We start from the raw sequence: 14900 nt of genomic DNA, 5'->3' as shown, positions 1-14900 counted from the left end.
ACATAGATTTTTTTTTATTATTTTTAGCAATCATTTACATATCAAATAATGTTATTGTGTCTTGCAACTATCTAATCTTCTACAGACTGAACAGTACCATTTCTTTCTATCATCTTTGTATAAGTAATAATTTCTGAGCTTTTGTTTTTGATGGTTTTTTATCTGAATTCTAATTGGTCTGCATTTGTCTTAATGTTGTACCACCCTAAGTCATAGATACAACTCTATTTAAAGACTTAGAAGGATGAGTAGTCAGAAAAGTACTGTAGATGACATTGTATACTACTGTCATATGAATATAGCTGCTCCTTTGGTGATAATTTAGATTCGTGTTCCAAGCTGTTATAAACCTATTGCTGTCTTTCTGTAGAGCTTACCTCTCTTCTCGTGTTGTTACAATTGCTCTTTCTCAGATAAATAAAATTTGTGCTGCTTCTTACAGAATTTCTTTTGTTTAAAAAGATTATTCCACTTAGTCAAAAAAAGTGTTTATTCTGTTTTTAAAAGCAGTTGTGGGCCTCAAACCCTCAATACCAAAAGCTCATTATGATATTTAGATTAATAAAATAATTATGTTACATGAAAAGTTGTTAATGACAAATACTTTATGGTATTATTCTTAAGGCAGTGCTCTCGAAAGCTGCTTTTGTTCACCTCTGTTCTGTACATCCATTTTTACCAAGAACAACTGATATTTTGAAAGTTTTACGATAGGGTATACTGTAGTCTTGCAGTATTTTTGTCTAGAGCATACTTCTACAGCTTGTTAGTGAAATTGTTATGAGAAGCTATATAGAAAGTCATTAAAAAGTTGAGACATGATACTCAGTTTGTAGTCCACAAGACATTGCTCTATGGAATAAAATTGTTCTGATTTGGTGGTGCTTATTCTTAACAAATTCACTTTGGAATGCTGCCTCTTTATTATTCAAATCCATGTAGAGAAATTGTTTTTCTAGTATGTACTGAAATCATACAGACAATATGTAATACTGGGGGCAGCACTTTACCATCCTTTTGAAGGAACTCTATTTCACTTTTTGAATCTGCTGTGGAGTCACAAATTCTGAATATTATTATTATCAGTTCTGAGACTGATTTAGCCAGGGTTCCAGGGTAAATTTGTCTGATCTCATTTTCATGAAAACAGTTTATGTGAAGGTGGTAAATAGGATTGTATTAAAAATAAAAGAAACCCAACATGGACACATTGTAGCTTGAAGTCTCTTAAAATATTTAGCAGTAGTGTGTGTATGTTTCTAAGGATCTGTCATCACCTCCATTTTATCAAACACACCAACCATCCATGAGTGCAATATGGATATTCTAGTCTTTTTCTTTGTCAGCTTCTGACTCCAAAAAAATATTTAATAGACTCATAGAATGGTTTGGGTTGGAAGGGACCTTAAGCACCATCTAGTTCCAACCCTCTACTGTAGACAGGGACACCTTCCACTAGACCAAGATGTTTCAAGCCCCATCCAGCCTGGCCTTGAACACTTCCAGGGATTTGGCAGACACAGCTTCTCTTGACAACTTGTCCCAGGGCCTCACCACACTCACAGGGAAGACCTCCTTCCTAACATCTAATCTAGATCTACCCTCTTTCAGCTTTAAGCCCTTGTTCCTTGTCCTATTGCTACACTCCCTGATAAAGAGTCCTCCTCTGGCTTTGTTGCAGGCTCCCTTCAGCTATTGGAAGGCTGCTCTAAGGTCTCCCTGGAGCTTTCTCTTCTCCAGGCTGAAGAGTCCTAATTCTCTCAGCCTTTCCTCGTAGCAGAGGTGCTCCTGCCCTCTAATCATCTTGGTGGCCTCTTTTGGACTTGCTTCAGCAGGTCCATGTCCTTCCTGTGCTGGGGACTCCAGAGCTGGAGGCAGTACTGCAGGTGGGGTCTCACCAGAGCAGAGTAGAGGGATAGAATCACCTCCCTTGACCTGCTGGGCCACTCCTCTTTGGATGCAGCCCAGGACAGGGTTGGCTTTCTGGGCTGCAAGTGCACATTACCAGCTCATGTTGAGCTTCTTGTCAACCACTACCCCCAAGTCTCTCCCCAGGGCCACTCTCAACCCACTCTCTGCCCAGCCTGTACTTGTGCTTGGGATTGTCCAGACCCAGGTGCTGGACCTTGCACTTATAAGGTTCCTACAAGCCCACCTCTCAAGCCTCTCCTGGTCCCTCTGAATGGCATTCCTTCCCTCCAGTGTGTCAACTGCACCACACAGCTCCATGACATCAGTGAACTTGCTGAAGGTGCCCTTGATCCTACTGTCCATGTAACCAGAAAAGATGTTTAACAGTGCTGGTCCCAATACCAACCCCTGAGGAAGGTCACTTGTCAACAGTCTCCACTTAGATATTGAGCCGTTCACCACAACTCTGAGTGTGACCATCCAGCCAGTTCTTTATGCACTGAGTGGTCCATCTGTCAAATCTATGTCTGCAGTTTAGAGACAAGGATGTTGTGTGGGACAGTGTCAAATGCTTTGCAGAATTCCAGGTAGATGGCATCAGTCACCCTGCCCTCATCCACCACTGCTGTAGCCCTGTCATAGAAGGTCACCAAATTTGTCAGGTATGATTGACCCTTAGTGAAGCCATGTTGGCTGTCACCAGTCACCTCTTTATTTTCCATGTGCCTTAGCATAGTTTCCAGGAGGATCTGCTCCATGATCTTGCCAAACACTGAGGTGAGATTGACTGGCCTCGAGTTCCCTGGGTCTTCAAATTTTTCATTTTAAAAATGGGGGTTATGTTTCCCCTTTTCCCGGCAGTGGGAGCTTGGCTGGACTGAGATGACTTCTCAAATATTATGGATAGTGACTTAGCCACTTTCTCTGCCAGTTCTCTCAGGACCCTTGGATATATCTCATCAGGTCCCACGGTCTTGTGCACCTTCAGGTTCCTTAGATGTTCTCAAACCCGATCTTCTCCTACAGTGGGTGGTTCTTCATTCTCCTAGTCCCTGCCTTTACCTTTTGCAACTCAGGCAGTGTGGCTGAAGCACTTGCTGGTGAAAACTGAGGCAAAAAAGTCATTGAGTACCTCAGCCTTTTACATATTCTGGGTAAGCAGGTCTCCTGTTTCCTTCTGGAATGGGTCCATATTTCTGTAGTCTTCCTTTTATCACCAATGTACCTTTAGAAGGTTTTCTTGTTGCCCTTGATGTCCTTGGCCAGGTTTAATTCTCTCAGGGCTTTGGCTCTCCTAACCTGATCCCTGGATGCCCAATCTCTCTGTCTTCCTCCCAGGCTACTTGTCCCTGTTTCCACCCTCTGTCGGCTTCCTTTTTGTGTTTGAGTTTGTCCAGGAGCTCCTTGTTCATCCATGCTGGTGTCTTCTGGCATTTTTGCCCGACATTCTCTTTATTGGGATGCATCACTCCAGAGCTTGGAAGAGGTGATCCTTGAATAACAGCCAGCTTTCATGAGCCTCTTGGCCCTTCAGAGCTTTATCCCATGGACCTCTATGAAGGAGCTCCCTGAAGAGACCAAAGTATGCTTTCCTGCTTCCCTGAAATCCAGGGTAGTGAGCTTGTTGTGTGCCCTCTTTGCTGCCCTAAGGATCTTGAACCCTACCATTGAGCTTCACATTCCCCACCAGCCCCTCCTTGTTGTCGAGAGCAAGGTCCAGCATAGCACCTCTCCTTGTTGGCTCCTCTGTCACTTGGAGGAGGAAGTTGTCATCAACACATTCCTGGAACCTCCTGGATTGCCTGTGCCCTGTTGTGTTGTCCCTCCAGCAGATGTTGGGGTGGTTGAAGTCTCCCATGAGCACCAGTGCTTGTGAATATGAAGCTGCTCCTATCTGTCTGTAGAGGGCCTCATTGGCTCAGTCTTTCTGGTCAGGTGGCCTGTAGCAGACCCTCATTATAAAATCATCTGTCCCTGTCCTCCCTTCAATCCTGACCCATAAGCGCTTGGTCAGCTCCTCATCCATCTTTGGGCAGAGCTCCGTACATTCTAGGTGGTCATTGACATAGAGGGCAACACTGCCTCCTCGTCTTCCCTGTCCGTCCTTCCTGATACAGGCTAAAGAGCCTGTATCCTTCCATTCCAGCACTCCAGTCATAGGAGTCATCCCACCATGTTTTCATGATGTCAGTAAGATCATAGGTGTGTGCACGTCTCTCATTCTTCCTGTTTATTCCCCATGCTGCATGTGTTTTCATAGAGGCGTTTAAGTTGGGCCCCTGATGAAGCTGGCTTACTGGCTGGAGTGCCTGGAATTCCTTGATGTTGTCCTTCAGCTGCTCTCCTGCTGACATGAGATCCGTCTCCAGGCTCTGGGCATTTCTTGCTGGCATTAAACTGTTATGAGTGGGATGGCATGTTGTCCCATACCTTATCACTGTTAAACCTGATGTCCCCTTCCCCCATTACATCTAGTTTAAAGTCCTATCAATAAGCCCTGCTAGGTCCTGGCTGACAATCCTCTTCCCCCTTTTAGAGGTGAATTCCACCTTATGCCAGCAAGCCCAGTGCCATGTAGGCCACCCTACTGACAAAGAAACCAAAATTTTGTTGGTGACACCAGCCATGGAGCCATGTATTAATAGACAGGGTCTGTCTGTTTCTTCCAGTGTCTCTGTCTGGAACTGGAAGGATATAGGAGAAAATTACCTATGTTGCACAATCCATCACCAACCATCCCAGGCCCTTGAAGTCTCTTTTGATCACCCTTGGACAATGTGTTGCTACTTTATTGCCACCAATGTGAAGGACCAGTAATGGGTAGTAATCTATGGGCCGAACCAGGCTAGGAACTTTCCTGATGACATCCTTCAACAATCAGAACCTCACACCTGTGTTCCAGAGGAATCTGGGAGGGTGAGGTGGGCAGGAAGGGCTTTCACTTGTTTCCCCAAGGGAGGAGTTGCCTCCATTAACCCCTTTTGATTTACTGCCTTCAGCCTGGCAAGGGGAAGATACATGACCCTCTTGATCTGGTTTATTTTCTGGTGGTTTTTCCTGTCTCAGGGTGGCCAGGGCATGGTTCCACCAGTAAAACTCCTTCTCAGTCTCTGATACTTAAACCTTTTTCTACCTCCTCTCTCAGCTCTATCACCAGGCTGAACAGATCGCCCACCTTATCACACCTCACCCAGCTGTTGTCTCCACTGCTGGCCAATGACAGTGCCAGTCTCTGGCTCCCCCTGCAGCCTGAGACCTCAACGGCTGCATGTTTTTGTCTGTGTTGGTACATCCTTTCTGGCAACTGCAGAGGGCATGAGTCCCCACTGAGTGGTTACCATATCCAGGCTCCTCCTGAGACGGCATTTGACCACCACTTGAGCTCTGGAGCTAGTAGGGGGACTGAGCCCTTCCTGCACGTACTGACGTGCAAACTGCTGCACCCCGCCCTGTTTGCCCACCTTGTTCGCAGCACCCTCTGGAGCTGTCTGAATATGCTGAAGTTGTGGCTCCTGCTGTCACCGCTTCTTGTGCCATCCTACTTCCTCAAGTCTACCCAAAGATAAAAAGAACCACCTTATCTGTTGATGCAGAGTTGTTTTTAAGCATGATAAATACCAAATGAATACAATTAATAACAATCTTGTCAAATTTACTTATTAAATGTTTTTGACAAGGGAGAATCGAATGTCTCCTTTATTTGAAGAGCAGCTGTGAAAAACATTAAATGTTCTATTGTTCCAACTTATTAAGTATTTATTTAGGAGATAAATCAAGAGTAAGATGTCAATAAGATCTCAAAATAGTTTTGAGTTGTCTCTAATATTTGTAGAAACAAAAATGCAGCCTGTATTTCCAGTGAGTGGTAGTCATTGCCTTAAAAAAATTAATAGCAAACAGTTTCTGCTGTACAGTATACTGAGATTATGTAAATTTTTGTCTAAAAAGACAGTAATTAGAAGTGTGTGTGTGTGTGTGTGTGTGTGTGTGTGTGTGTGTGTGTGTGTGTGTAGGGGAGTGTAGGGGACATCACAAGAATAGGAATCTCTGGTTGAAGGCAAGTGAGAGATCTTCATAGGGTGTAGCCAGGTCTTCTGTACTGGTGACTGAGTGTGGTATCTAATCTGAAGAGGGGAAATTGAGTAGTGAAAAGATCTTGGGAATCAGGATGAGACAAAACAGGGCTTCCCAAAATTGTGGATTTAATTGGCATAATATGGAGTTATTGCTGATGGTCAAGAAAAAGGGTAAGATAAATCCATTTCATACCCTGCTCTCTACATACAGAAGTTATAGGACTTTTGCACAACATACTAGGGAGAGAAAATAAGCATAGTAGTCTATGCAAAGAAGTCATCAGTAATGGCACACCTTTTATATGAATTGAAACTTTGCTAGAAGTATCCATTCTCTTTTTCATTTACAGGTCAGTACATGGCTTAATAATTCTTAATATATATGGTAGAAATTTGAGCTTCAGAATGAAGCTACTTTCTTGTTTAGTGGTATATCTTGAATAAAGCACATGAGGACTTGTATTTCAATTAGCTTTTGATTGTTGTTAGAAGTATTGACCTATGATGACCTAAAACAGAATGACTAATAATAATCTGTCACTGCTTTCTGAAGATCAGTATTCCTCAGTGAATGAATGGGATTGGAGAAATGCTTGCATTGTTTAACAAGAGGAGGCTGGCCCTATTGGTCTAGGCAAGAAGCTCTTATTTTTTTTCCTACCAGTACTCCTTTTTAAGGCAAAAATTATAGCTTAGTTATAAGTGAGACATGTTTAAAAGCTTCTCTGTTTTTCAAAGCTTTTTCTGGGCTAACAGTTATGGGGAGCTGGTTTAATTTGAGGAACAAAAAATGTCATGCGATTAATTGAAGACTTGTAGGTACACAGTTTGTGGTAATTGGGAATGGGGCTGTGGCCAAGCCTTATCCCTAATGGGCTACAACTGTGAAAAGCAGGTGAACAGTATTGAAAGCAATGAGACATGGAGTGCTGAGGTGTACTGACCAATCACAAAAGGGAACAGAAGGCACACAGGTGCATTGCATGAATATGAGGGGTATAAAAGGTTGGGCTTGAAGCTTTTTGAGGTGGTTTGGTGTTGTTTTGCAGTTGATGCTTTTTATAATTGTAGGATGATACTACGTGTATTATGGCCATCTTAACTGTGATGCAACAAAGGATGTTCTCTTAAAAATTTCCCTAGGTGAACTCAAAGTCTGAAATGGGTGCATGTAGGGATAGAAATTCATGTGTTGAAAAAAAAGGGTGAAGGTAAAGCAGGAAATGATGAAAAATACTCTAAGACAATTAGTGGGTTTTAGATAGCAGTGAGTGGGGGAGGTTGGAATGAGTTTGCCTGAAATTTAATAAGAACCCCCAAAGAACAAATTTGAAAATGAACTGTCAGAATGAAAGTTAAGGAGGCTGTGTATGTTTTGATTATATATAGATATATATTTGGTTACTTAAAAATGCGTGGCTAATGCCTATGCACTGAACATTAAGTCTTCATCACTGGACCTTATTAAGAATCTTTTTGATATTTCTTTTTTCTGTAGTCAGTGTGCTTTCATTGACTGCTTTCTAATAGTTGATATTCTAAACCTGCAGGTACAATTTTTATGTAGTCTTTTTTGGTGGTGTGTTTTTTGTTTCATCTTCTCTGGAATGATCCCTTATCTACCTGCAGCAGACTGCTAAAATTCCTAGGAAATGCACTGCAACTATCTGAATTACATCTTGATTTAGAAATTATGTGCTTCCTGCCAATCTCACTTAGACTTTTTATGAACACAGATATATGTACAAATACATATTAAAATTATGTAGGTTATATTTAGTGTGCTTTTATATAAACATGGAACAACATAACTGTTCAGTTTTTCTGAATTATTATTCTAGGATCAAGACAACCTTTAATCCAACAATCTCAACCTCCACCTTATTCATCACCTAGAGATGTTCCCCCAGACATATTGTTAGATTCTCCAGAAAGAAAGCAAAAGAAACAAAAGAAAATGAAGTTAGGCAAGGATGAAAAAGACCAGACTGAAAAAGCTGCAATGTATGATATCATTAGCTCTCCTTCCAAGGACTCCACTAAGCTTACGTTAAGACTGTCTCGTGTAAGATCTTCGGATATGGACCAGCAGGATGATATGCTTTCTGGTTTGGAAAACAGCAGTGTTTCAGAGGGTGATATTCCTTTTAATGTGCAGTACCCAGGACAGACTTCTAAAACACCCGTTACTCCACAGGATGTTAACCGCCCATTAAACGCTGCTCAGTGTTTGCTGCAGCACGAACAGACAGCTTTCCTTCAGGCACAACAAGTGCCTGTTTTGCAACAGAACACTTCAGTTGCTGCAAAACAGCCTCAAACTCCTGTGGTACAGACAGAGCAACAGGTTTCGCAACAAGGAGCTATAACGTCATATGATGAAGTAGAATTGGATGCATTGGCTGAAATTGAGCGGATAGAACGTGAATCAGCTATTGAAAGGGAGCGATTTTCAAAAGAAGTGCAAGATAAAGGTAAAAGGATTGTGTGTGTGTATATACTATATATTATAAAATATATATATATGCATATAGACCCCATATATAAACTTTTCTGTCATTGTCGCATAGTACAATTCTGTTTACTCAGTGTAGGTGGTTCTATGACATTCATCACCATTCCCCTTAAAGTAATGAATTGTAATCTCTCATATATACATTTTTTAAATATTTAGCATTCTTTATTTAGGATCTTAATGGATGGAAAGGGAAGGTCTTGTGTTTCAACATTCTTTTTAAGCTACCCTTATTTTGAACCATGAGACTGAGTGAAATACAATTGATGTTGTTTATAGTTTCTAAAATCTTATCAGTACCATAATTTAAAATTTGTAATAAGTTTTGGTGGTTAAAGTATTAACTAGTTAAGAAAAGTAACTAATTTAAGAAAATACAGGGAAGCTCTTTTATGCTATTTCTATTCATATCCCAATTTGAACCTTAGGAGAAGGAGATGTTAGACTAAAATCATATCTATTCTTTCAAAGGCACTGTAATGATTGGGTAATATATACTACTATATTGTCTCCAATGTTTGTTCAACTGGATATTCATTGTTATGTAGGCTTTCCAAGTTTTAGAGATCTACCATATATCGATATGGTCTCTAGCACAGAACCAGATAAGCCTGTGAAATGTTTGCTCTTCACTTCAGTAGCTGTACTGGTTGTCTTAACTGATTACATTCAATCTATCAATCTATCCTCTTTTATTTTTTCCTTTTATTTTTTTTCCCTACTTTTTCCTTTTTTTTGTTTTTTTTCTTGTTGTTAGCTGGTTTGAAGGTCTTAGCCTTCAGAAATATCAAAAGTGGATGCAAACCCACATGTAAATCTAGAATATGTGATTTTTAAAGTAGATAGTGACAGGTTAGCATATGTATTTTTCAGAAGCTTCCTCTGCATTCTGTTTAACTACTTCTTAAAAAATTCCTTTATAGTATAATGCTAATTTGTTAGATATGCCAAATAAAAATTTGCAGAGGGGAAAACAGCATAAATTCTGATTCTAGAAGTTCATAGGTAAAAATAGTCTATTTTGGATGTACTTGCATGGAGGCAACTTAATTTACATATGGTTTGGATGGTTAACCATCAGAGAATGAACATGTTTTCTCCCTATTCAAGGAAATTTTTTTTCTGTTTTTAAAGATGCCTGAAGATAGAGAGCGTTTGTTGTGTGTGTGTGTGTGTACATGTTCTTGTTGCAGTTCCTTAGAAGGATTAACTTTTTAGGTATTTCTCATTTGATAACTAAATCAAGTCTTGTTAGAAAACATTGTGAATGTACAAAGAAAATGGGTGCTTACCTTAAAAGAAATCTCTACTACCTTTAATTTTGCCTAAATGAAATGATGATGTTGGTTACTGTGCTTATATTTCTACTAATTTTATCTATGGAGAATGTTGTTTGTCTTCTACTACTTAAAAAGCTACTTTTATATCTCCATACTTTGAGAAGATTCTCCAGCACATTTTAGCGAAGAAGCATCTCAAAAAATGCACAGCATTTTGATGATGCACAGCAATCTTCAAACAGAGTGAGACTAAAACACTCTTTCTGTTTTGTTCTGGCTTTCAGGAGATATTGAGCATGAGTTGTGAAGTTTGTAAACTGTAATTACATAGACATGGGCAGACTGATGTGTTTCTTTTGGGGAAAGAAGTGATTTTTATAGACTGTGATCTCACCCTTTCACCACTCTTCAGTATCCATCTTACCAATTAAGGATTCCAACCTTATGCTTTCCTTCCACCTACATCCTCTGGCAAGTCTCAGTTCTTCTTGAGTTCCTGCAATTGCTGTGAATCAGGTGCAAGAGTTCTTACCTTATATTGGGACAAATGACCACCATTTATTCACTGGTAGTAAGTTGCCCCTATGCCAGACAGCAGTTCTTTTCACTTTAGCTGCTGAGGTTTTAGCCATGAATTAATAATATTGAGTAAAAGGATGTTTAGCAGTCTTGAGGCAGATTTCCTGAAAAATTCTTACCTTGGAGAAATATGATTCTTATTTTTGGTAACACTTTTGCCATTGCTTGGAAGTTTGTACTATGTCTACAAGTTCATATGCTCAGGGATTGTTCTAGTTATAGTAATTTGGTTTGGTGTGACCGCAGGAAGAAGCTTACTCTATTCTTCCTATGGGAATATGTTAGAAAAATATCCAGTAACTCCTAAATATGCCATTCATTTTTGTCAAGTTACTTACTGTATTTATGAAAGAGCCCTGCATTTGTGCATTTTAGTACATCTACTGTAACTTCAGATCACATTATGTCAAGAAAAGAGCATGCTTGTAGCATGCACTCAGTCTAATTAGAACAGGAATGTATACTGCTAGCTGATGATGTACATAGCAAGTGTCCCTCTAAAGATCTTACTCTAGGTGCTAGCACATGGTAAAATCTGCATGAAAGCATATGCTTTTGAAAGCATTGCTGCTTTTGTAATTGAGGCATGGAAATACATATTGCAGTCACACTACACTTTCTGTGTAGGCATGTGTTGTTGTCTTCCATAAATTACTTTGAGTAGAATTGTACTCACAAGTTTTGATAGAAGATTAGTGATCTCTTGTGTCATTGTTTTTAGAATTGTAGAACCATAGAATATCCTGAGTTGGCAGGGACCCACAAGGATCATTGAGTCCAAATCCTGGCCCCGCACAAGACACCCCAATGATCCCACCATGTGCCTGAGAGCATTATCCAAGGCCTTCTTGAACTCTATCAGTCTTGGCACCATCACCACTTCCCTGGGGAACCTGTTCCAGTGCCCGACTACCCTCTGTGTGAAGAACCTTTTTTTGATATCCAACCTAAACCTTCCCTGATACACCTCCAGCTGTTCCCTCAGGTTCTGTCACTGGTCACCAGAGAAGAGATCAGTGCCTGTCCCCCCTCTTCCCCTAGTGAGGAAGTTGTAGACAGTGATGAGGTCTGACCTCAGTCTCCTCTTCTCCAGGCTGAACAAGCCAAGTGACCGTAGCTGCTCCTCGTATGGCTGACATGAAATCTCTACAGTACTATGCTTCATCAGAGGTTTTCAGATGCTTCTTTTTTAACAGTAAGACTTTGCATGGATATGACATGTTCTTTCTGAGGTTGGGAACCATTAGTGTGGTGGAACTGTTTATTCCAGAGGAGAGGCAGGGATATTTTTCTGGGAGGCTCTTGCTAAAATTTATACAGCTATTACACTTGCCTAAGGCAATGCTAAGGTTTTGGGTTTTTTTTTAATGTTGAGATGCCTTAAGAATGTTTGGTAGAAGTGGGAAATGGAGATTGCAGTCCTTTGGAAATTATAGTACTTTCTGTAATAAATTCCTGATGCTAGCAAAACTGTTAAAATATTTAGCTCTCGCCAAAATCTCTGAAAGTAGAGATGCAGTCCCCTTAGGTGAAACTAATACAGCGCTTTTCAAAAGTGCTGACTTATTTGAAATGAAGTGTATTTTTCTGGAACCTTATTGTTATTATGCCTTTGGTTTCTGAAAAAGGAATTCTTAGTGCAAAAATCACTAATGCAAAATCTCTCAGATTTGATCTAATGTCTATCAGATATGCATAAGGAGAGATTTTAGAATATAGACCTTTTGCCTCCATATCTGAGTGCTTTTCAGAACTCTGTTTTTATTTTATCCTTTTGATCTATTTGGATTTTGGATTAAGTGGATTATATGGTCTTTTCATCATTATAGGGGGTGTAAAATTTGAAAATTTGGTTTTGTCCTTATCCTCTGTGTGGAAGGACAAGAATCCACCTCTTCCTGCTTTTTCCATCAAGGAAGTATCTCTGTATTGATTAATCTTGGAAGTAATTTGTCTGTGTCTGTTAATTAAAAGAATGATTGAAGTTTGGAGATCAAGGCTCTGAAAGTTACAGTTTAATGCATCTATTATGTTTAATAACTTCAGAACAAATGAGTCCATGAAACATGATAAGACTCAGGTTTTCAATTCCCATTGCCTCCCCTCTCAGTGGCCTCTATACCCTCATCAGATGCAAGTTGTTATTCAATGCTAGGTTTTCTTTTTTGAAAGGATGTGTAATATCACAGATAGATCCTTCTATTGTTTATCAAGACTCAGATTGAGTTTTTAAAAAGCAATTCAGAAGGATTAATACAGAAAGGGATTATCTTTTTCCACAAGTCGACAAGAAGTAAACCATCTTCTGCCTAGGTACATGAGGATACTGTTGACGAATACCACTACTGCTGATGGCTCAGTGTGCAGCTGCAGTGGGAGATGCAGATTGTGCTCTGGGTGGTGGGAAATGACTGGAACCCCAGCCGTAAACTGGTGCTGACCCTTTACCTAACAAAGGGTATGTGGACCTGCAGAGCCAGCTGGGTGACCAGCCACTCAGGAGCAGATGACTCAGCAGGAAGACCCCAGACTATTGAGGCACAGACTGTGAGGGTACCAAAGTCCAGGGATTCTTTTGTTGGAGTCCCTTCCCAGAGGCTCCAGCTTGAGCTGTTATGATATCACTGCAACATAATTCAATTACTCAAAGGAACCAGGTGTCTGGGACTCTGCTGTGGGAAGCCTGAGGCTGGGCCAATGAGGGAAACTTGTCTGACTTAGTGTGTTGTGGTAAGGAATCAAACAGGGCACCCATTGGTTAACTGGAGTTTCCTGCTATGAAGAGACTTCAGTCCCAGCAGTGACAGTCTCTGGTGGTGTGAGAGTGGCTCCTGAATGGTCAGACAGTAATTATCTTAACAATACCTTTCTAAAGAAATTAGAAATAATGAAGCTTCATGCATACTTTCTTCTAATCACTGTCAATAGTCACATTTTTGTTTATAGTAAAGCAATTCAAAACTAGTCTGTCACTTTCAGTCTAAACCTTTCCCAGAACATTACATTAAGTTCTTCTTGTTAATTAAGATGTAGATCTATTACTTAATTAATTACCTTAGGTTCAAGGTTTCTACCTCAAGATCTTTCATGCTTTTCTAAAACTCCCAAATACTGTGAATCAAAAATATTTAAGATACTGATGTTAAAAGGAGCTCTGAGTCTTCTAGAAAGAGGAAAAGGGAAGATAATATTGAAAATTACTTGAAAAAACAGAAAGCAACCCATCTCTTTTTCAGAGACTTATTCAAATCGTTTTAGTTTTTTTATTTGGATTTGCTAAATTTTAATTTGAGCTCTTCCATACATGGCAGTGTGTGTTCATTGTTAGATTTTAGGCTACTTCAAAGACCCTTTATACGATGTAGCTATCTTAACAGATTAAGGAGTTATACTTTTACTTGTGAAAGGCACTGTGTTCTGGTATTTGCAAGAAAAATCATGAAATCATTCCTCACTTACTGTTTAATTGTGAGACTAATATATATTTTTTAAACTTAAAAGGATTAGAAGCATTTTTTAAATGAGACAAACTTATTCATCTCTTTGGCATTTTTCCCCCTATATATTTTACCTTTGAGGATCCATTTTACCTACTTTGGGATCTTACTGTAGATTCTTTGAATTAGGGAGAAGTGAAGCTGTAATAATTTTATTTCCAATAATTGGATCACTTGGGGGGCATTTGGATGCCTGCTGTGGGCCCTTCTTTTTTTAGTTCATTCCAAGCCCATAGCAGCAGACACACCCATCCCAAGAGTGTGAATCTACCGGAGCAAAACTCAAATCTACATTATAGGTAAGTAAACTTTTTCTCTTACCTTTAAAGTTCTTATTCAGCTCCTTTCCCTTTCTCCCCATTACCCATCTCCTCCCAAAAGTCCCACAAAAAAAGAGAAAAACACTATCAAGAATTAACTTTGTTTACATTTAGTTTTATGTACCAAGTGAATGAAATGACAGAATGTGTAATTATAACCAGTATATTACCATTAATTTTCAAAAATATGTTATAGGGAGGTTATTTACTTTAACATAGAGATATGAGTGTAGTCATTTGTATAGTCATCTTGCTAAAGATTACATTTAATACCAGAACATGAAATGAGACAGTGTAAAATACAAATTATTTCTCTGTGTAGTAGGATGGTGTGACAATTGGATACCATGTATTTTTTGTATACAAACTTTCATTAGGTTTGCATTTTATAGTGTTATGTAATAGATGAAACTGGCACCCAATGTAGCTTTCCCAATAAAAAGCAGATTTGCAAAATCCAGTTCCTATAGATGAAAGACTTTTTTTGTTTTATGTTCAGATGTGTTTTAAGAAAAGTAAAGGGAAGCAGTTTCTCTTTTATCTAGAGAAATTGCAATAAAGTATTGCAGTGATTCCAACTATCTAGGGAAAGTTGCTTTTTTATATATTTTTTGAGAATGTAATACTGAAAAGCATGTTTTTTTGAAAAGAGAAGGTGTATTTTAATGGTGTTTACTTTCCTTTGGTGCTCTTGTGTAACATGAAAGCGAATTCCCATTTAT

At 39.5% G+C, this 14900-nt stretch overlaps 1 protein-coding gene across 6 annotated transcripts in view; it reads left to right on the top strand.

Annotated features, from left to right (window-relative positions):
- LOC135460415 (nipped-B-like protein) overlaps positions 1 to 14900 on the top strand; it is a 169560-nt gene that overhangs the window by 60601 nt on the left and 94059 nt on the right. For 3 of the 6 annotated variants that reach the window (XM_064737225.1, XM_064737227.1, XM_064737226.1), the window contains one exon: positions 7829 to 8461. The exons of 1 other annotated variant lie outside the window; for it this stretch is intronic. In XM_064737225.1, the coding sequence (XP_064593295.1) occupies positions 7829 to 8461 (633 nt within the window). Of the gene's footprint in view, positions 1 to 7024; positions 7199 to 7828; positions 8462 to 14900 lie in introns of those variants that run through there. 2 more of the 6 variants (XM_064737230.1, XM_064737229.1) reach the window with 2 other exon arrangements.

This window comes from Zonotrichia leucophrys, unplaced genomic scaffold (genome assembly GCF_028769735.1).
Source record: "Zonotrichia leucophrys gambelii isolate GWCS_2022_RI unplaced genomic scaffold, RI_Zleu_2.0 Scaffold_40_478709, whole genome shotgun sequence".
NCBI classification, from domain to species: domain Eukaryota; kingdom Metazoa; phylum Chordata; class Aves; order Passeriformes; family Passerellidae; genus Zonotrichia; species Zonotrichia leucophrys.
The sequence above is the reverse complement of the archived record's forward strand: the minus strand, read 5'-3'. Positions and strand labels throughout refer to the sequence as shown.